Consider the following 23,348-nt stretch of genomic DNA (forward strand, 5'->3'; position numbering starts at 1 on the left):
TGTAATTAAATAAAAGTAAAAAAAAAAATAAATGTGATAAATTAAACAAGTCAAAAGCGAGAAAATCGTATTACTTTTTTGTTAACAAAATAACGGAAGCCAAATGAAATGACAAGCAGAAGAGAAAAGGAAAACCCGAAAAATGACGCCAACACTCATCTAAATAAATGCGGCTATAAAAAAAACAGCAACAACAAAGACCACAAAACTCTATTTTTATCGCAGATGCAGACGGCGACGAATGCAGCGAAGGGAAGTGTAAGTAATGGTGAAGGGGAAGGGGCAGGCGTAGACGAAGGCAAGTGGACAGCTGGAGCCGAAGCACTTGACGAGCAGACGGTCCAACTTCCCACGTTGGTTACGTTTCGTTGAGCGAAATGATGAAAATGCAAATGACATTCGGACTCACGCAACACAGACAACCAAAAGTCATCAAGAATGCGACTATGAAATACCCTAACTGAAGTAAAATATTTGAAAAGCTGCACTAGTCTGGGAGATTTGTTATAACAATTTTCAATATTAATAAACAGTCTTAAGAAATTAAAAATTAATTTATTATTATTAATCCACTAAAGCCATACTAAAGTATGTAGTACATTTTAACAATACTTAGTCGAAGTCATCTCTTCAGTGAGTAAGTCAGGGTATTCATACACACATATAAAATGAGGACACATGCGGAAACAACAACAAATGCCGATGCAACCACTTGTGCACTTCCACTTATTGGCGGCGTCGGCGTCGGCAGCGCCTAATGAATGTGTAGCAGTTGCTGATAAGACGCATCGTAATTTGCTGTTGCTGTGAGAGAGATAGAGAGAGAGGTTAGAGTAGAAGCGGCAACAAATGTAAAGAACAACACACAATGAATGAATGTGAGTAAATTTAACATTTCACTGCTTCGTTTTGTGTATTTTTAATGTAGTTTGCCGGTTTTGTCGGCCTATGAACCAAAACGCCCACGTAAAATAGATACATGTATGCGCTACAACTGAACAAGTGCGGCATATGGGCACAGTAGAAACAATAGAACAAAGTACACAACAGATAAGTGGACGTCAGCTATGCACATAAGCATATATGTATATGTGTGCGTGAATATTTGTATAAAACAGTACATAGCACCCCAAAGTCTTATTGTATATGCACACACACATATACATTGTGTACACTATGTTGACCACCTGTAGCGCACTTGATGCGACAAAAACGACCGAAACTTTCCCGGAACACACTTTGCTTCCGCTTGGCGCTAACGCAACATGTGTGCACCAGTCTCGGTTTGTTGCTCTGTCTGCGTCTCTCTCTCTTTCTCTCCCTCTCTCTGTGTATTTGTGTTCGCCGGCGCATCCCCTGTGTGCGTAAAGTTGTTGCTGGGTCATTTTAGTTTCATTCATAAATTTTAAATATACATACATACATACATACATACATACATATTTACGCAGCGTATGCGAGTGTGAATGTGTGTTAAGTTGAAACATCTAAAATTGTGATTACTTTAATGCGCAAACAATTTTGTCTTAAATGCAAAAGAGTAGCCTTACATTTATAAAATTAATTTACTATTAAACTATACTATTTTACTATATTCAAATACTTTGCGCCATTGCGCAGTTGTTGCACGATTCACGCTACTCAGTGTTGCAAAGCGTTATGTTTTTTTTTTGCTCACGATTAGTGTGTTGTTCAGAATTGTATGCAAGAAAGACTCAAGAGAGTAAAATATTTATATATATTTTAGTCTGTAACTATATCTATTACTAAATCCAAATATTTAACATGTGCAAGTATTTTTTTACGTTTTTGCATTGACAGCATACTTACCATCAAGCACGCTCTCTCTCTCACTGTGCCCGCTCTCTTGTCTATCGATATATTTTATGTCTCCTCCGCTCGATTACAAATCGTCCCTCATTATCGTTTCATTTCTCGTTGCGAACGGACGTGGCGCGCGGACGTATTTTCTGTTGCGTTTTACCTCTCGCTCTTCTCAACAAGTCGAAGTCGGGATATTATTTAGCTCATAGCATTTCGAACGCATACGTATTTTTCAGTTTTATACAATATTAAATAGAAGCGCAAAAGTGGTGTACATACATGCAATTATCGAATGCACAGAAAGTGCTTAAAACAACAATAAAGTGATGTTAAACGCATTTATAAATAAAAATCAACGAAAAAATCTGATGCAAATCGCATACGTTGAAGTAGTGTAGCTGTTGCGGCAGAACAAAATCGGTTTATTTTTCATTTACAATTCTTATCTAAATGCAACACTGTGAACCAACACCAACAAGATGCTGTTGAAAAAGAAGCGCTATATGTGCGAAGAGCAGGACGACGCTATTGACATCGTGGCTGTTGTCGAGGCAAGCAACAACAGAAACACCAACGCGAACAACAACAGCAGCAGTAGTTATGGATCCAACATGGCTGAAACACGCGAAGTCCGAATTGAAGAGCAATTAAAAGTGAAAATTGGTATGTAAACCTGTGCAAATCAATGAAAACCTGAAAACAAACACTAAACGAACATCGTCTGCGCAACAACTTGCAATAATTTGCACGCGAACGTTAATTTTCCCATGTGAAAACTGTATTGGAATGTGAGCGCGTCGCCAGTGGGCGCCCAAGCAAAGCCAAAATATACAACAAAATCCAAATGAAAGCAATGCAATAACAAAAAGAGCAGCGTCAAAATAGTGATTTAGTGATTATTAAAATGTGCAAATAGTAGTTAAATGCAGTTAAACATAAACAAAATGCAACAGCAAATTCTAATTTTTTGGCTGAAAATGCATTTATTGAGTGTGAGTGTGAGGCAGCAGCGTGCGGTGCTATTTTCGCGCATTATACAGCCGTATCGTGCCATCTCGTTCTGGCAACGCTCGCGTGTGTGCCTCGTTGTGTGTATGTGTGTGTGAGTGTTTTTCGATGCAGCAAGCAACAAACCAACATTTTACATTGTTGTTGTTGCTGTTGCTGCTGCTGCTGGCAAAGCCAACACGAAGCTAGTTCCGCTGGCTTTTTTGTGGACCAGCCGACACCGTCGCCGTTGCCTGGCTGAATGTTACGGCATCGTCCCCTGCTCCCGCTGCCGCGTGCAGTTGCCCCTTTTTGTGAATGAAATATCGTTAGTGTGTGTGTGTGAGCGACGACGCTTTTGCTCCAGCGCATGTGCCAACACACATACAGATTCAGAAACACACACACATGCATATGTACAGCAATGTGTGGGTTTTTTCATGAATGGAATTCGAATTCGGTGTACTTTTCTCTGGCCTGGCGCTGCCGCCTACCACACACATATGACATCTCACCAACACAAACGCAAATTTGCTGTTTTATGAATGATTATCAAGAGCAACTGAATTGCGATGAGCGTTTGTTAGCTGATAACCTCGTTTTCATTCCTTTTGCCATTTTATTGCACGTCTGATTTTCGATAACAAAGCCCCTCTCACATCGATTAAAGTGTGTGCCAATATCGAAAAAAGGTCAAAGTCGCTGCCGCGTGCTCATGAATGAGCAGATCACCAGTGTTGACAATTATGCGGGGCATAAAATAGATAGGAAATCAGATAAAAGCTATTATAGTTTGAGGATTATTTCGTCATGTATTTAGCACGTTTTAATAGGTAACTCCGACCCTATAAAGCTATGGATTTAAAATCAGTGTTAACAATTGATATTCGACTTAGCCCTGTCCATATGTATTACAGCTAGATCTCTAAGACATTAATATCATACATTTACCTGACGATTGTCTCCCTCTCTCTCTGCCTTTTCTTTTCGTCTGTTCGCCTGTTCATAACTGTAACCACTTCAGCATTTGCGTTTTTTCTATGCGACAGATTCGAGCTCTGTTGCGGTTATTTGGTGTACTTGACTGGTTTTACATTTCCTGTATCGCCTTTTTTGTCGCTGTTGTCGTCGTGTGAAAACAGAATTATGAAAGCAACAACATGCGCAAGAAAAAACCACAGCCAAAAAAAAGGGTTGCTTTAATACATGTATGTGTGTGAGGTGCCCTCATTTGCCTGCCACCATCGTCGTCGTCGTCGTCGTCGTCCGCTCGCATTTCACACCTGCATGGGCTCCAACGCTCTGCAAATAAACATATCTTGATATCATTTATTTTTACTTCTTTTTCCATATTACTTATGCCCCAACACAAATTGTTGTTGTTGTTGTTGTTGCTGCTGTGATCTGCTTTGCTTTTACATTTTCCAACTAAACAATTTCAATCTTCCGTCTCGACCATAAGCAGCTTTTGCTACACTTCTTCTCCCCCTTCTGTAGCCCTCTTTGCCCTTCGGGGTCATAAATTATATGCAAAGCTGCTGCTGTTGCTGTTGCAACAACAAACGTTGTAGCAGCTTTTGATTTCCGTTTCCCATCACATGAATTTCCCTTCTTTCGTGTGTGCGGTTTTGGCTCCGGGTTCTTTGCCATAAAACTTTTGCTTTTTTGCTGCTGTTGCTCCCCTTGTGTTAAAGTTGTTGTTGTTGTTGTTGCTCTTTTTGCACGCTTCAATTGTTTTCGCATGCGCATGTGTCTTTGTCGGCCTGAACTTCTTGTCTGTCCGTCCGTCCGTCTGTCTTACCTACCGCTTCCTTTTGTTGAGGCACAAAACTCAGCTGTCTTTATTCTTGCATACGGCAGGCAACTTTTCTGCTGGTTCTTTCAATTGTTGACATTTTTGATGAGGTCTTTAAATTTTGGCAGTAATGTAGAGCTGAAAATATCTGCAATATAGCTAATTTAAAAAAGTGTATAGGTGGATTTTCAAGCACCAAAACATGTCTCAAATCTAACTAACAATTCAGCAGAATTTAGTATTCGCTTTCTTGCCCAAAGTTATATTTATAGCAGCTGAATAATTTTAAAAATTTTAAAATCTATTGTGTAGAGTTCCTGGAAAATCTCGAATCTCTCAAGCAAAAAACCCCAAGAAATGCCCCCCCATTAAATAAAACACAGTCATAGCAAGATATTTTTAGTATAGTCGGTAATACCTATTGCTAAATGAAAGCTGCTCATTTCCTTATGAACCATGTAAGGTACATAAGTATATGTATGGCAAATACATATCCACATCATCATCACATCATTACAGCGTGTCAGCAAAAGCCAAAACATTAGCAAAGTCACCTTTAGCAAGCGCAAATTTGACGTTCATTCCATTCCACTTCATCCAACAGACGGACGGATCTGTCCGTCCATCCATCTATCCGTTCATAAGCTCCGTCCATTCTTCGCCCGGTTGTCTGTGCCTGTGTCTGTGCATATATTTTTCTCAAGTTTCATATTTCCACTTCATTATGCTTTGCATGCTTAATAATAATACTTCCACTTCGTGCTCAGTTTCAATTACACAAAGTTTCGCTTTTGTTGCTATATTATGATTGTTGTAGTTGTTGTTGGAGCTTTCCATTTTGTTGGCTGTTGCGATTTCTACACCAACACTGACCGAAATTGGCGTAATACTTTTCCACTTAATTAAAATGTTTAGCGCATAACCTAAATTTCATTTTCTTTAAGAGACCCCTCCCATACAAAATTGAACAGATCTCAACGACTCATTATTGCCACATATGTAAATATAGAGTTGGCCAGTAGAGGGCGCCACAGCTGCATTCTACTATCCCATGACTCATAACTGACTCATTGTATATGTGATGCTAGCTATCATCAGTCTTAAGACAAAATATGCAATTTATGCTGAAATATTGATGACAATTTACAGATGACGATTACAGTTGATAAACTTGTGCCCTCTCTTTTATGTGATGAAGGGTGAGGCATGAGCGGCAAGAGTGGTCGGAGGAGGGGAAAGAGGGGGGTTAACATGGGCCACACACGCACTGTGGATTCTGTTGAACTTGAAAACACTAACAAGTAGCTGACAGTTGTTGTAGTTCTTGTTGTGGTTGTTGTTACTAAGTTGTTGTATGTACTTTTAACATAAATAAGCACGCATTTCTGTATGTGTGTGTGTACGACAAGAAATAGTTTTGCCTAAAAAAGGCAATTAATTAAAAGCCGGTTGTTGCTGTTGTTGTTGTTGCTGTTGGCCTGGCCAGCAAATGCCAAACTGGTTATCAACCATTTGGCTGACTGACTGACTGTTTGCCTTCTTCTTGGCCTGCCAGCGACTGTTCTAGTCTCTTTATTCTTTCTACTGATCTCTGCTGATCTTCTCTGCTTTTGTTGACAATTAGTCTACGTTGTTCTTTGTCGTGTTTGTCGTTTTGTTCTTTGTCGGTTTCTTTACACTTTAAATCATTTTTCTAACACATATTTTTCTTTATAAGCTTCGCTTTAGCTTGTTACTTTGCTAAACAACAATTAAAATGGCATCTCTTCATTTGAAAAAAAATCTAGAATCAAAGAGTGAGAGAATATGTTTTTATTTAAAGTCGAAGCTTAAATACCCTTTGTTAAATAGCGTTAAATATGCTCTAAAATCCTACCTAAAGTTCTTAAAGCTCTTCAATCTTAACAAGTCCAAGTTTCTCTAGTTAGATTGTAAAGCTTAAAAATTAGATTCTAAGCTAAACTTATTTGTTAAGGGGGGATAAAGTAAGAGAGCTTAACTTATAGAACTTATAGATCATTACAACAGTGTGAATTGCTTTAGTTGTACTTGTTGTACTTGTACTTCCAAAGAACAACAATTTTATGTAATTAGCGCGTTACTAAAATGCTTTTTATTCAGGTCGCCTTCGACTGGCCTCACAAAAGCCTTGCAATGGACATTTGTGGCAATGTTGTTTCGCTTTGTAGTTGTTGTTGTTTTAGTTGTTGCTGTTGCTTTGGCGTTGATTAACATCAAAAGTTGACAACGTCATCGACAGTGAACGTACTTGTTGATGACGATGCGGTGGTGATCATCATCATCATCAAGATGAGGTTGCAACTGCCGACAGATCGTATGATTAACATTTGTCTTTTGCTTTCTTCTTGTCCAACGAAGAGTTTTATGCTTTCCCCTCTCCCACCTTCCCTCCCTTTGGGGTACTGTCATTTTATGACTTAACGCTTGACCTCTTCTCGCGTCACTTTGATGTGTTGACTTTGCTTGGGGTCAGTCATGGGTTGTTTTCTTCTGCTTCTTCTTCCTCTTCCTCTTTGCTTCTCTACAGTTGGTGGCACCCCATCAAGGCTTTTGTTGAACTTCACGCTGTGCTGGCGCTTCTTTGGGGCATTTTAATGACTCTCCGACATTAAAATACACAGAAGTGAACTCGTGTAATTTGTTTTTCCCCTTTTATTATTATTATTTTTATAGTTACGTTTTGGATACATAAATAATTTTGGTTGCAATTATTTATACTCGCTTCGCTTGTTTCAAGTGTCGTTTTTCTTTGGAATGAGGGCACCTTTAAAATTTGGAAATACACCCTAGACTTTTGTGATTAGTTAAACTATTATATATATGTAAAATAGTTTAAATTAGTTCGGGTAGCAACAGTTGCGACTCTCAAAATATTCCCCCACGTTCCAGGCGCTGAGTAAGCTTTAAATTAAACTTGAAACTTTCTACAATCGTAAATAAGTATGAAATTGTATGGGTTGTTGTTTGCTTTAGCGAAAAGCCGCCTCTTCTTTTACCCCTCCTTATAGTTGAACCCCTATGAAAAACGTCAACCCACACACACGGCAATTGTTGTCGTTGTTGTTGTTGCTAGGTGATGTGTGGGCGCTTTTTTTTTTTTAAATGTTTATTTATTATTATTTTCATTATACAAACTTGGAATACTTGGCGACAAAAGCCACTTGCTGTTGTAGTTGTTGTTGTTACCTTTGTTAATTTAGAGGTTTGCCAAAGTTAATAGGCAACTATTTTTGGTCACATCCATGTTGTGGCTTTTTTAAGATGCGAGTCGTGTGTCGTCGTCGTTGTTTTAGTCGGTGACAAAGTCAGTGACTTGACTGATTGCCAGCCATGGATAATTGAAGGTTAATGGCGCCAAAAATGAGCATCAGCTCATTGCTTGACATGCCACATGAGGCCTGTCATAATAATACATTTATAATTAGTTAAAGTTGTTGCACTGCAAACTCCCAGATAGTAGACGAAGCTTAAATCAAAAGCAGAAGCGAATGAATAATAATAAAGTAAAGTGGACTTGGATATGGACTTGTGGAGAAGCAACCGCAAAAGTAACCACAAGTTCCACAGATGCAACTTGCAACCGGCAATGATGAAGCACATAAGCGGTTACTCATTGCCATATTGATTATATTGAGGCGCTGACAATGCTCAGACATGAAATTGATAACCGAAACAAGAAAGAAATTCTTTCTTTCTCACATAAAAAATTAAATAAATAATAAGTAAAACAACGTTTCAGTGATACTCTACAATCGAGTATAAATGATAGCATATCACACTTGAAGTAATATAAGCTCAAATGATATATAAATGCATGATAGCTGCCCTCAGTCACTCACTCAGATGTAAGTGCATAATAAAAGCAACAACTAAACGATCAATCGATCGATCGATGACGCTGATGAAAAGCTCTAAACACGCGATCTGAAGCCAAACAACAGACAAACAGGCAGGCAGGCGAGAAAAGAGAAGATGATCATGTGGATGAGAAACGTAATCAGACCGGAAATCGATCGACACGTACAGCGAGAGACGCAACAGATGAGAATGAGTAGAAGAAGATGATGAGAAGTAGGAGAAGCAGATGCCGCAGAGATAGCAGAGAATAAACCGGGTTTTTTTTTCTCTAAATGATTAAAATGAGTTAAATTTCTTTATTCCAAATGGAAATGGCCAAGAAACAGAGAGAGAGAGAGAGAGAAAGGAAAGGCAAACTGGATTGCAGTTACTAACCAGTTACTTCCTTTGGGCCCAATTAGATGGAGAGACTTGCAAGCCCTTCTACAAAAGGAAGTTACAAACGGAAAAAGGAAGTTGTTCACAGGGCCGGCCCAACAATTGTAAATGAAATGCAACTGACGTGTACAACAACAACAACAACATCGTGAAAATGTTTGAAAAACAAAAAAAAAAAATAAGAATTCACAAGTAGAGGAGGAGATTTGTGATGTGAATACCATAGAACTGGGGGCGAACACCTTTGCCACAAATCTGCATAAAGTGCAAGTAATCTTTGTTGTTGTTGTTGTTGTACGACAGGAAGCTGACGCTTAGACAAACGGCCAGAGACCCAGACAACATCATCATCATCGCCATCATCCTCAGAAGCAGCAAAGTCAGCAACGTCTGTCTGTAAATCTCTCATCCGCTGACGAGGCAGCGCAAAAACAAATATATATCCATATATATATATATATATATATATTTATATCCACATAACACATACATATACATACTCTGTATGCAAGAGAATTTATCTCTATTTCCGTTTTCTTTTGCATAAAAGTTTTGCTCGCTTTTAGAATTTATTACCAGAACGGAGAGACGAAACAGAACCGTCTTGGGGTTTTTCCTTAGCTTCCTCTTTGCTTTTCCTCTTCGTTTTTTGTTTTATTTTTCGTGTGTTTTTATTTTTTTGTACCCTCTGCTCTTGGAGTAATCGCCTCATTAATTCGCGCGCGTTTCATGCTGCACTGAATCAATTTGCATATTGTGCAAAAAAAAAAAGAGAAGAGAAGAGAAGGAAAATGGAAAACAGACAGACAGAGGAGGCGACGTTGCTACAAATGAAATCTACTTACAAAGTCTTTAAATTTAATTTTCCTTTAGCCGTTTTTGGCGGCCTGGAAATTGAAAGCATTTAATGAGTCTGTTGAAACACGCGCCCCAATCTATATATATGTATATATACATTTATCTATATCTATCTATAAACAGACTTGATGCACGAATCGTGTCGTAATTTTGTGTGCGCATGAATGACATTGACGGGCACAACACTCCATGGGCAAATGTCAAAGTTGTTTTTGCTTTTCTTTTCATTATTTTTGTGGAAGTGGGAGTGATGTGATGTGATGTGCGGCATGCTTTAGAAGTTGCCACATGGTGTGGCAACACACACGTGTATTGTCAGCTATTTTTAGATCCCCCCATCCCAACCAACGGGCAAAGTTAAAAGAGATATCGGCCTAATCATATAAACTGATTGAAATTGGTCTACTTACTATAGACATTACTTTAGCACTTTACCCCCCAGACTTGTTACGGCATAATTGGGTAATTCAATGAATAGATTTTCTGCTTAGTCTTTCTCATCGCTTAAATCTGGAAAGATCTTTCGTATTTATAAAGAAATTTGATTAAACACATGCTCCGGATATGGCATAGTATCGTGTCTACAGAATGCAATGACTTAACTTCCGTTTGAGTTTATACGAAGAAATCCCCCCTCCTCTCTCTCTCTCTTTGTATCTCTGCCTCTCTCTTTCTCCTTGCCCCCTTCAGAGCAGTCTGATCTGGGCGTGCTTGGCATATGTAAAATGATACGAAATTGATTGTAAAAACTGAATTGAAGGACGGCTCGGTGATTGGCAAAGTCCAGTGATTTCGTGATTATATTTCAAAATTTCCATTTGCTTTGATTCACTAGAAATTTGTTATCTGTTTATCGCAATGCCGTTTTTCCTTTTCCTCCCACCACCACCACAAAAAGCAATTTCCTTAAACAACGAAAATTATTATTAGGTGCTAAAATTCAATGATTATAACATAGTAGCTAAATTTAGCAAATTGCTGCAGCTAATTTAAATGGAATTTGCCCATGTGTTGTGCTGTCATAGCTATGATAACGTTAGGAATGGAAAAATATAAAATAAATAAAAACACGCATAAATTAATTCAGTATAAATAAAGCGTCAACAATCGTAAAAAATTTCGGCTGTTTTTTATTTGACTGGCGACGAGACTGGAATTCCCTCCAAAAACAACAACAAAAACAGAGGCGAAATAAATGTGAAAACGACGCCAATTCATGAATCATGAATGAATGAATGAAATTGACTGTCGTGTCGTCGTCGTCGGCGTTGTCGTGCGGTCAAGAGAGCATGCCAGACAGAGATGGCAGAGACTGTGCGAGCGAAGAGAGCGTGCAAGCGAGTTGGCAATAGTTTGGAAATAGTAGGGTAGCAAAGAGTAAAAGCACTTTTGATTTTTGTCATTTGATTTGAATTTCATTACATTTCATTTTGTGTTGAGTTGTGTGTTGTTTTGCGGCTTTCGTTTGTGTTTTTGCATATATAAAATGTGCGGCAATTTTTGGTCGTTTGCTTTTCGTTGCTTCCACATTCATTCATAAAAAGAAACGCGGAATGTGCCACGACGAGAAAACAACAACGAAGACGACAACATCGACGTCTTGTTGTTATCAATCGCAGTTGTTGTTTTTGCTGCGTGTGTTTCTTATACGACAAGCAAAGTGAGAGCGGGCGAGTGAGAGAGAGAGAGAGAGAGAGAGAGCAGGCAGTGAGTGTGAGTGTTAGTGTGTAAAAGCACCGTTGTTTTGCTACTAATACTAGCAAAAAGCGCAAGCAAATATAACCCAATTGATTGTTATGCCAACACGCTTACACACACACACACTCACCCACTCACACTCACTCACATTTAGCTGGGCCCAAGCAGCTGTGTCAATAGGAAGGCCGAAGAGCCACCTTCTCAATGTGTTTTGTTTTTATTTCTCTGTAAAAAAATAATACCCACAAAAGAGGCTCGCAACAAATTTTTGCGCGTTGCCTTTGCATTGCCTACATGACGTCTAGCACGCACACAAGCACATGATTACACACACACACACACACCACTTAGGAATACGCATTATATTTCCGCTCGAGTGCGTCGACTGCTGCTACTGCTACTGCTAATTTTGTATTTTTCATTGAGTAAACTTTGCCCCCACCCCCCGCTGGTCATTGGCTGATTAACTTGGCTTATCAAGGCAACAGCAACAACAACAACAACACTGCACTGTTATTATTAACTTTCAACACTCTGCGACACAGGGACAGGCCGTCTAGTCAAGCGCCAGCCATTGCTGTTGTTTTTGTGGCCACCTGGCTGCGCATCGATAATGCAATTTATCGGCACACACATTTGCACACACAGGAAGTCACGTTGCCGTCGGTCTGCCCTTTGGCGGCATCAAAGGCAACCGACAAAGCGCTGAAAAATGCTGAATACATTTTTTTTTATTTTAACATAATCCATCAAATCTTTGCACAATTTGTATGCATGTCCGAATGTGTGTGTGCGTGTGTGTGTTTGATATCTGCTGCTCTTACAGGTGTCAAGGTCAAATGATAGCTTATCAATATCAAGTTTACACATAAGTGATAGATTTCATTTAGTTGGCACTGCAACTGTCAAGCATCTAGAAGAACCACACGTCAATTCAAATTTGTATTTACGTTTACTGTTTAACGCTCTTTATTTGCAGGTGAAGCAAAAAGCCTGAGCAGTCGCAATGCGGCAAACACAAGTTGCAGCACGCAGGGGACAAGGGATGTTTACTGCACCATTGCGTTGGATCAGGAGGAGATATGCCGGACGCCGATCAGTGAACGCACCCTGTCGCCATTCTTTGGCGAGGAGTATCAGTTCAAAATTCCGCGTCGCTTTCGCTACCTGACCGTGTATGTGTGGGATCGTGATATGAAACAGGACAAACCCATTGGCAAGATTGCGATTAAACGCGAGGAGCTGCACAAATACAATCACAAGGATCATTGGTTCTCGCTGCGACCCGTGGACTCGGATTCGGAGGTGCAGGGTATGGCGCACATCGAGGTGGAGTTCGAGGAGGTGCCACAGGCGATCAACGAAAGCATTGAGCTGGGCCAGCACACGATGACACATCAGCAGCGGGCGCAGAACAACGACTACAAGGAGAACAACGAACTGAGCAACATTCAACGAGCTGCTGCCGCTGCCGCAAGTGCCAACTCGGCGGGCATAACGCTCAAGACGCGTGCGGCTGGACTCTTTGGACACGTGCATCATCAGCATCAGCAGCTGCAACATCAGCAGCAGCAGCAGCAGATGCAACAACAACAGCAGCAGCTGGCCACATCCTCGACTGATCAGCTGGCCAATTGGAAGAACACGCATGGACGTAATGTGAGAGTGGCGATCCGTGTGCCCGCCTGTGTTGATCTCGCCAAGAAGCAGGGCACCTGTGATCCCTTTGTCATCTGCACCGCCTACTACAGCAACAAACAGACAATCACGAAACGCACAAAGCAACGAAAAAAGACAGTTGACCCCGAGTTCGATGAGGTCATGTACTTTGATCTCTCGATTGATGCGGAGCCGGGCAGCACGGGCACCACAAACAGCAACAAATCGGCTGCCTCTCTCGAATCATCAGCGAATAAGGCGTATGCGATTTATCCGCTGGGCGGTGCTGATCTCTGCGAGATTGCTGTGACGCTGTGGCACGATGCACATGGCGCCATGGCGGACAAGGTGTTCCTGGGCGAGGTGCGTCTGCCCATGCTCAACAAGCAGCAGCAGCAGGCGGTGCAGCCAGCTGCCTGGTATTACCTGCAGCCACGCACCACATCTCCCAGTTGTCGCTCCCTGAATGCCACGCCTCGCTCCTGCGCCACGCCCCCGGGCACACGGCTCAGCGTGGACTCGACAATTGGCTCGTTGCGTCTGAATCTGAACTACACCGCTGATCATGTATTCCCACTGGCCACCTACGATGACTTGCTGAACCTGCTACTGGAATCGGTGGATCAGCGACCCATCACCCTGTCCGCTGTCTACATCCTAGGCGAACTTGTGTCCGGTAAAACGGAGGTGGCACAGCCCCTCGTCCGTCTCTTTACGCATACGGAACGCATTGCGCCCATCATCAAGGCACTTGCCGATCATGAAATATCCAATCTGACTGATCCAACGACCATATTCCGTGGCAACACGCTCGTCTCCAAGATGATGGATGAGGCCATGCGGCTGTCGGGTCTACACTATCTGCACCAGACGCTGCGTCCGGTTCTCTCGCAGATTGTCGCCGAGAAGAAGCCCTGCGAAATAGATCCCAGCAAGGTGAAGGATCGCTCTGCCGTTGACACGAATCTGCACAATCTCAAAGATTATGTGGAGCGTGTGTTCGAGGCAATCACCAAGAGTGCCGAGCGTTGTCCCAAGGTCCTCTGTCAGATTTTTCACGATCTACGCGAATGTGCGGGAAAACATTTTCCACGCAATCGTGAAGTTCGCTATTCCGTTGTTTCCGGCTTCATATTTCTACGTTTCTTTGCACCCGCCATACTGGGACCTAAGCTCTTTGATCTGACCACAGAGCGTCTGGTGAGTAAACTTTAGCATCCCACTGTAACTCTTGGCTGCAATGTGTCTATTTATCATTTTCAAGGATGCCCAAACGAATCGCACGCTGACTCTAATCTCAAAAACGATACAATCGCTCGGAAATTTGGTCAGCTCGCGATCCTCGCAGCAACCCTGCAAGGAGGAGTACACCGGGGAGCTGTACAAGAAATTCTGCACGGAAAAGCATATGGATGCAGTGAAGCATTTTCTCGAGGTCATCTCAACGCCCAACGCCTGTGAGACGCCCAGCAGTCCGTTGCCACAATTGCCACTAGAACCAGTATTACTAAAGGAGGGGTAAGTTTAGTTTTTTACAATATTTCTATGTGTAGAATTGGAAAATATTCTTTTAATTGCAAACTATCGATAACTTATCCAATTCTACTGTCTATATATGTAGTAGAGAATATCCCAAAATTTGTATATATACACTACATTTGGTTCTGGATTACGCTTTATTTTATTCTAATACCAAAACTTTCTTTGTCTTTCTCTTCTTTTACGCGCGTGCTGCTTACAAAATATAACAAAAAAACAATTGAAATCAAAACTCAACTCATCACATCACGCCCAACAAACTCCCATCACCAACACCACACAAACACATCCACAACAACAACAACTCGCACCCGCACACATCTAAACCATTTGCACATACAAAATTTATACTAACGTCTAGCGAGGGGTAAGGAAAATTATTATGCTTTTAATTTGAAAAACTATAACCACTTTTTATATAATTTACACTGTTTTCATTTTAATTATTAACTTTAATTTATAAGTAAATTTATATATACATTCGCTCATTTGCTTACGTTCTCTTTTTTTCTTTTGCTATGCGTGTGTGTTGCTCTCGCACCCACTCACTCTCTCTCTCTTGGCGAATATGGATGCTGTGCAGCATGATGAACAAAGATCCGACAAGCCGCAAACGCTTTGGACGCCAGTTTAAGCACCGTTACTTTCGCCTGACAACGCACTCGCTAAGCTATGCCAAGTCGAAGGGCAAACAACCCATCTGTGATATACCGCTCGAGGAAATCGGAAGTGTCGAGCAATTGAAAGACAAAAGCTTCAAGAAGCAAAACTGCTTCAAGGTGAGTTTCTTGCAAAGATCTATTGACAACTCCAAGTAATCGTATTTTGTGTGGATGCTGTTGGATTGTATGTGGAACAGCATTCCAAGCATTTAATGCAGACACGCCTCGTTGCATTTAGCAAAGAAGTGGGAACACTCGAATACTCTGTAGACAGTTGTAGAATATTTTCTCATTACTTCTTATAGTTGAAATTAGGCGTACGACAAAAACAACAACAACTACAATGCAAATGCATAATACCGGAAATGCACAAGTTTACAAATGCATTAATATAAATAAATTAGGCGCAGGCAGCCCACACACCAACACAAACACAACTCAGAGACGTCGTTCAATTCCACATGCAAAAGAGTTGGGAGAGCGCGTAAATGCGTGTGTGTTTCTGTGTGTGTGTGTGTGTGTGTGTGTGTATTCGTTTGTCTATTTGGACTTTTTTTTTGGAGCTTGTAGGCTGCTGCACTTGGGGGGATCGTTATCGAAGATCGATAACTGCTTTTCAAGAGAATTGGCAACGCGCTTAAACCAAGCAGCTAAAAAAAAAGTGAAAAGATAATTAGCTTTAATTACAAAAGGGCACAGAAGTATCAGTGTCGCAGTAACTTTCACTTATGATTTGTATAAACATTCAGCTAGAGTCGTTGCGTCTATGCAAATGGCAATTAAAAATAATTAGCAATATTATGAAAATGAGTTGGCAACGCCAGCCATTGTTGTTTATTATTCTTCCACAAAAAAAAAAGGGAAATTTCAAAACTACTACGAGTAAAAACTATAAAGAAGTCGCGCGCGTTAAAGAAAAGAATTCGGTTACGTTGTTATTGTAGTTGTTGTTGTTGTTGTAGTTGAATGGGGGGCACCCGCGTGGGACTATTTTATTTTATCGGGCGTGTGAATCGCGATTTGCGACGATTTCTCTGTGTGGTTTGTTGAGCAAATGTTGCAAGCAAAACTGAAATTATACATACATACATAGGTAGTACGAGTATGAGTTTATTGTTTATAGGCTGAAAGTGAAAAGAATGCAGATAATTAACATAATTTCACATTTGCATTTCCATTCGCAGATCGTGTACAAAGATCGCTCTCTTATTGTACAAACGACGAACTGCGTCGAGGAGCGAGAATGGTTCGACCTGCTGCACAAGATCTGCCTGATGAATTCCATCCGCATGCAATACTTTCATCCGTCGGCCTTCATCAGCGGCTACTACAGCTGCTGCGGTCGGTCCGATGAGAATGCGCCCGGTTGCAAGAACGTCTCGGCCAAGGAGATGGACTACTTTCAAATGGATTTGGTTACCGCTCTCGATCCGGCGTTGGATCTGCAGCGCATACACACGCTCATCATGTCCAATATGAATCTGCTGGATGCGCTTCTCGATCCACTTGCCTATCATCAACATGTCCACGTGCCCCAGCAGCAGCAACAACAACAGCAGCAGCACAATCCATTGGTGCCGCTGGCAAGTGCGTTGCAACAACAGTCGCCGCAGGCTTTTGTGGAGTTTAAGAAAACGATCGAGAAGCTGCGAGAGAAGGCCTATGCCATAGACAAGGATCATCGCGACTATAAGCAGGGCATAACGCGTCAGCTGAAATATGGCAGTCGGCAGGCACCGATCGGCGATGACAACTACTGGCACATGATGCGTGCAGCTGGCCAATTCAACTTGCAGCATCATCACCAGCAGCAGCAGCTGCAACAACAACAGCAGCAGCATCAGCACTTGCAGCAACAGCTGCAGCCAGTGTTGCCCCAAATGCAACATGTGCGTGCACTGCCGGCAACCACCAACAGCAGCAACATGAATGTGAACAACTACTTTATGCACAATCTACAGCCGCAGCAGCAGCGATTGCAGCTGCAACAGCAACATTTACAGCAGCATCAACAGCAACAGTATCAACAGCAATTCCGCAGCCAGCGTCATAACAACAATAACAACAACAACTGCGGCAATGCATCCTCGTCCAGCCCATCATCGACAGCATCCAGCGTGGTGGTAACTCCACCCAATGCCACAAACGCCTCGGTGGCAGTGGCAGCAACAACTGCTGTGTTGTCGAAGCCGGCGCCACCGATTTATTAGCGGTCAAGACTATGCGTATTTGCCATACCCAGAGCGATCGTATTGACGCGGTAAATGCGCATAAAACAGCAACTATTTAACTACTCTACTGCCCCCACACACACTCACCACACACACACAGCTCCCCTCCCCCTCCTCACTCCTCACTCCTCCCCACACACTACAATGTACTTCGAGACACTTCCAAGCGTGTGCTAATTTAAAAAAAACTACATATTTTTAATGTACGATTACAAGAAAACAAGAAAGTTGAAAAGGGAATGTGTAGATCTAAGATTTTTTTAATTAACAATTTTTATACACATTTATATACGGGGTAACAACAAACAAACGTAACAAAACAAGCGAAATCTAAATGTTTAAGCCTATTTATTATTTTGTTGTATTTATACAAACACACACAAATTTTCTACTTTTATTTTTTAAAAGCCGAAAAACTGATAACTATTTAAGCCGCTAACAAACTTGCAAACAACTCCAAAATTGCTAAGATTTTTTTTAAAACGCCTAGACTCGTAAGTTGTAATAAGATCGATCTATTAAAATATATAATTATATATGTGAACATACGATTAGTAGTGAAATGAAACGTTGTACATAGCGAAAAGAATGCTTAAGCATAAATATATATATATATATATATATATATATATACATAGAAAACTACATATACCAGTTATGCTAGGCGTAGACAAATTGCAACTATCTAAATGTGTAGCTAGAAATTTAAGCTATGATATAAGCAAAACAACACACACATACATAAGAAGCAAATAATTCTAACAAATTGTGAACGCTACTATTATACAAAATCTACATACATACATGCATACATATGTACATTTACATATACATATATACACATCTATACATATAGTTATATATTTAACTGTCATACAGCTAATGTTATATACACATACTTACATATATGTATTTAAAGCTCTGGCATACAAAAAATGAAGCATTGTTAAGAACAAATTTACTTCCATTTTACATACAACATACATACATAAATATTTATTGAATGCATTTAATTTCTCATGTTAAATTTAAAAGGACAAAAAAAAACGAAAAGTGAAATTGTTATCGCAAAATTATGTTTGTTTTAGCTTATTAACTTCCACCGATTTGTTTCCAAAGCTCTTCCAATATTAAATAATACTTATGTTTAATAATACATTACACACATATTTTTTTTTGTCAATTTGCCATATTTAGTTTTGTTTATATAATTCTCTTTATTAACGTATTCATTGCATAAATGTCTTCCTCTTCACATACCTTGCGTTTTGTTTATGCATTCCAATTTGTTTGTGCATTTCTTTGTTCTAATATTGCATAATGTACATATACATACATACATATTACATAAAAACCAGAGAACATTTTATTGTTTCTAAGAAATTCATTTGCCGTTCGGTTCATTTATAATTTCGTTTTAAGTACCTTATTTAAGTATAATTTTATAACGTATACGTATTTTAAGTTGTTGGTACAAAGAATCGAAAAGCATATTTTTTAGCGAACAAAATAAAGCGTATCGCCAATGATTTTCATTTTTGTTTTAATTATCTTTATATCCTTTTATTTAGCTTATTTTAATTTATTCAATTTAGTACCTCATATTCTCGTGCTTTAGGCAATTTTTGGCATCCTGTTGTGATATATCATGCGTTAAAAAATGCATAAATTATACATCTCTTTAAATGTGTGCTAGTTGATTGATTGATTGATTGATGCGATTTGCAATACATTTATTGTACTTGTACGTTAAAACTGTTAAGTATTAATATAAATATATATATTCGTACTGTGACAATTAACAGAAAAGCAATTTATTTCCAAAATTACAAAACATAAAACCTTAGCAATTACGGTGCGTGCTCGGAAAAATATATATATATGTTTTCTATAGTTTGAAAATTAAAATCATTCACACGATCACCATCCCAAGGATGCAAAAAAAATTTAAACAAAAAGGAAACAAATCAACCCCTAGCTTTTAAGCCTGAATGACAAATACTGACAAGTGTTGTGGTTGGTTTCAATGCCATGGAACAGACAAAATGGAAAACTTCCCTATTTTTTGTAAACAAACCTTTTGAAATGAACTTTTACGTATAAATAAATATATATATTATATATTAATAAGTGTTTAAATTTTACACTAACGATAGCCTTTTCTCATTCAAATTGCGCGCGCATTGGGATAGCTTACACGATTATTTTATTGTAACGCCGTCACTAACATATAAATGACGGCCACGCGAGCTTTGTTCTTGATGTGTGTGCGTTTCGTTGTGAATGGCAACACACCGTTATCGCTGCTAAAGTTAACAAAAAGTGCAATTTAAATAGTAAATAAATGTTTAAGGATTGGGAAATTGTGGCAGTTGTGTTTATTGAATGCTAACATATGTGCAACAATCAAGTGGCGCGTGAGGAGCGTATATATTCAAAGAGACGCCCACACTGCTGTTGACGGGTCGGCTAAAGCAAAGAGAGGGAAAAGGCGGGTAGCGCAAGAAGAAGCAGAGCAAGCAATCAAGTGGCAACGACAACAACAGCAGCAACAACAACAACAAGAACAAGAACAAAAAGCTAAGCTGCCACTGCGGCAGCGCCACAGGCGAAATGCAAAAAGTTAATTAGCGTGAACAAAATCACCACACAGTGGGTGGTCAGCCACAAATTGTGCATGTTGGTCAATGCGTGGGTGGCGACAGGAACTGGAAGTGGTACGGGAACTGGAACTGAAGGGACATGGAGTTCGCTGATCTGATAAAAACACCCAAATTGGATGGGGTGTTTCTGCATACAACCAATTCGAATTCAGCAAATGCAACAGTTGAAGGCACCCTGTGCATAACGGGTCACCATTTGCTGCTCAGCGCACGCCAAGAGAACAGCCAGGAACTATGGGTGGGTGGTAGTGGGTGGTGTTGGTGCAACCTAATGGCAATTAATTTTTTAATTGAATTATCCTGTGCACTTTCCAGCTGCTGCACAAGAACATCGACAGCGTGGAGAAGAAGCCAAGCATGGGTCAGAATATTGTCATGGGCGGCATTATAACGCTGAAGTGCAAGGATCTGCGCATTATAGCGCTGGAAATCAAGTATGCCAAAGACTTTTTCAATGTGTCCGCTTCCCTCGAGGCACTGAGTGCAATACAGAATCCCGAGCTGGACTATCCCTTTTTCTACAGGCCCATGTATACCATACTAGAGGATGGCTATACCATGTTTCGGTATGAATCTATAAATAAATATAATCAAATCCAGCTAATTTAAGTGCTTTCTTGCAGACCGGAACTAGAATTCGCACAACTGATAAGCGGACTGAGCATGGGTGGCGCCTCATCGCCCAATGTGGCAAATATAACAATATGCACGCCTTCGACATCTGCTGCCTTTGGTAGCTGCAACAGCATTCCCCATCCCCTGCAGAACGGCTTTGCTTTGGACGCAGCAGCTGCATTGGTGGGCAGTGGCTGCAGTGGCGTCTCTGCCTGCGAGTGGCGTGTTAGCCACGTCAACAAAGACTTTGGCGTCTGTGCCACATATGGCGCCACACTGATTGTACCTAAAGCAATTAGCGATGAGCAAATAGCGCTCTCCGCTGCCTTCCGAGACGGCGGACGTTTTCCTGTGCTCAGCTACAGACATGAGAATGGCGTAGGTTTAATTACATTTAAATTCTCTAAATGACATTAACTTCATGATGTTCCTCCTCCCTTTTTCAGGCCACGCTTATGCGTAGCTCACAACCGTTGTCCACCCAAGGCATCAAACGTTGTCGCGCCGACGAGGCGATACTCAATCTGGTGCTGGGACGCAGCAAAAAGGGCTTCATTGTGGATACTTGGGGCAAGGGCAAGTCGAACACGGAGACAGACTTGCATTACTCGCAGTGGAAGAAGGTGAATCGCGCCATTGGCAATGTCAGCTCACCTGCAGCTATTCTGGACAGTTTTGCCAAGCTGATTGAGGCCTGCAATGACACGGGCTGCACCACGGATAAGTGGCTAACTCGCCTGGAGAACAGCGGCTGGTTGAGCCTAGTACTCAATTCTTTGAATGCCTCTTGTGTGGTGGCACAGTGCCTGGATCAGGAGGGCAGTCCAGTGCTCGTGCATGGCGCAAAAGGTCTGGATTCAACGCTGATTGTTACCTCACTCGTGCAGATCATTCTCAATCCCGACTGTCGAACTGTGCGCGGGTTAGTAACGAGAGCAATCTTATGTTATACTTTGTAAATGATTTCCATTCTCAGTCTACAAGCCTTGATAGAGCGGGAATGGATCCAAGCGGGTCATCCGTTTGCGTCGCGTCATCGTTACTCTTGCTACACGCCGCATCAGACCCGCAACAAGAATTCGGGCGCCACTTTTGTACTCTTTCTGGATTGCATCTATCAATTGTACACGCAGTTCCCCTGTAGCTTTGAGTTCAGTACCCAGCTGCTCATATTGCTGTTTGAACACAGCTACTTCTCGCAATATGGCACCTTTCTGTGCGACTCGGAGCGGGAGCGACACGAGCTGCAAGTGCACACAAGAACCACGAGTCTGTGGTCTTATCTAAATCGACCAGATGTATTGCAAACTCTGCTAAATCCACTATACGAACCAAATGCTAGTGTGATTTGGCCTTCTGTTGCGCCAATTAGTTTGGAATTGTGGAGCGGTGTGTATTTGATAAGAAAACAGTCATTTCAATTAACGTATTATCCTAACTTTATATACCCAGAACTCTATTTACGTTGGGTGATCGATCAACGAAATTTAGCGACGACAATGGCGCAAATTCAAGAGCTGGTTACAAGTGAAAAGGAGCTAAGAACTCAGGTAAGTTGATTACATAATTAAATGGATAATTAGATTGTAAATTTTGTTATATTACAGGCTTTAAAACTGCGCAAACAGGCCTTGGAACTAAGCCAGGAAGTCATGACACTGATTAACGATGTGGATGACGCATAAAGTTGTTGGCTACCTCATCGCGCAGCTATCTCTGTGTCTCTCTAACTATATATTATATACATACAAGATATACACTTATTTTTGATACTTTCTGTAGCCATTTTAAACGAATTATTTAAGCAAATCTTATTTTGTATACAAAATTCAATACATAACAAATAAGTCTCTAAAAGTTCCATTTAGAAATTGTGCTGAAAGAATATTATGAACAAAAACAAAAATTGATCTGATTTTGGATCAAATCAGGCTATCACTTAATATTTCTGACTTAAGTCCATTTAAATTTTAAATCTTATATTGTCTCTCTTATTGCAACTTGTAATGCGCTTTATTTCTTATTGTCTTTAAAAAAAAAAGAAATACAAATGTAAAATGATCAAATGTTTAAAAATTTGAGTCAATTTTTGACGCATTTACTTATATGGAATTTTTAGTGAAATAAGTCTTCAATTTACTAATTAGTACTTAATGATGATTGATGAATACAGCTAAGCCAGAGATCAAATTTAGCATTGTAAAATTCAAAGATTTGCCTTTTTCGAAATGTTGGTATTTTGTATATTTTGATTGAATCGCATAAATTTATTGCTTGGAAAGCGTTTATAAATGAATATATTGATAATTGAATTAAGCTGTAAATGCGTTGTTCTAAATTTGATTATCCAAGTATGTATGTATTAACATAAATGTTTGTAGTTAGTATGGATGCATTATTAATGTGTTTGTTTCGAATTGTGATCGTATTTGAAATCATTGACATTATGTAATTTATATGCATATATATTTATATATCTATTGTGCGTATTTTGAGTGTACTATGCTAATTAATTTTAAAGTGCAATAAATACGTATTATTTTGCAAAATATCCAATAAT

General features: G+C 40.2%; 2 protein-coding genes across 3 annotated transcripts; both read left to right on the forward strand.

Annotated features, from left to right (window-relative positions):
• Positions 1-1,926: 1,926 nt before the first annotated feature.
• On the forward strand, positions 1,927-19,040 carry LOC117788900 (GTPase-activating protein). 2 transcript variants are annotated; one of them, XM_034627838.1, is made up of 6 exons: positions 1,927-2,487; positions 12,399-14,278; positions 14,343-14,596; positions 14,979-14,984; positions 15,201-15,396; positions 16,464-19,040. In XM_034627838.1, exons 1-6 carry the CDS (start codon positions 2,304-2,306, stop codon positions 17,487-17,489), a joined length of 3,546 nt encoding a protein of 1,181 aa, XP_034483729.1. In that variant the 5' UTR covers positions 1,927-2,303; the 3' UTR covers positions 17,490-19,040. The 2 variants fall into 2 exon arrangements, with proteins under 2 accessions (XP_034483729.1, XP_034483730.1); XM_034627839.1 differs by lacking the exon at positions 14,979-14,984.
• A 735-nt stretch (positions 19,041-19,775) lies between these two features.
• LOC117788902 (myotubularin-related protein 9) lies at positions 19,776-23,339 on the forward strand. Its single transcript, XM_034627841.1, has 7 exons — positions 19,776-20,411; positions 20,489-20,739; positions 20,797-21,166; positions 21,235-21,710; positions 21,765-22,177; positions 22,241-22,338; positions 22,396-23,339. Exons 1-7 carry the CDS (start codon positions 20,253-20,255, stop codon positions 22,471-22,473), a joined length of 1,845 nt encoding a protein of 614 aa, XP_034483732.1. The 5' UTR covers positions 19,776-20,252; the 3' UTR covers positions 22,474-23,339.
• The last annotated feature ends 9 nt before the right edge of the window (positions 23,340-23,348 follow it).

This window comes from Drosophila innubila (genome assembly GCF_004354385.1).
Source record: "Drosophila innubila isolate TH190305 chromosome 3L unlocalized genomic scaffold, UK_Dinn_1.0 0_D_3L, whole genome shotgun sequence".
NCBI classification, from domain to species: domain Eukaryota; kingdom Metazoa; phylum Arthropoda; class Insecta; order Diptera; family Drosophilidae; genus Drosophila; species Drosophila innubila.

What these genes read in the sequence shown, in the direction of transcription:
- LOC117788900 (XM_034627838.1), top strand. Translation starts at nt 2,304, where the DNA reads ATGCTGTTGAAAAAGAAGCGCTATATGTGCGAAGAGCAGGACGACGCT. An exon ending in GCAATTAAAAGTGAAAATTG is followed by an intron (nt 2,488 to 12,398) that starts GTATGTAAACCT and finishes CTTTATTTGCAG; the next exon opens with GTGAAGCAAAAAGCCTGAGC. An exon ending in AGAAGCAAAACTGCTTCAAG is followed by an intron (nt 15,397 to 16,463) that starts GTGAGTTTCTTG and finishes TTCCATTCGCAG; the next exon opens with ATCGTGTACAAAGATCGCTC.
- LOC117788902 (XM_034627841.1), top strand. Translation starts at nt 20,253, where the DNA reads ATGGAGTTCGCTGATCTGATAAAAACACCCAAATTGGATGGGGTGTTT. An exon ending in GACTGTCGAACTGTGCGCGG is followed by an intron (nt 21,711 to 21,764) that starts GTTAGTAACGAG and finishes TTCCATTCTCAG; the next exon opens with TCTACAAGCCTTGATAGAGC. An exon ending in TAGTTTGGAATTGTGGAGCG is followed by an intron (nt 22,178 to 22,240) that starts GTGTGTATTTGA and finishes TTATATACCCAG; the next exon opens with AACTCTATTTACGTTGGGTG.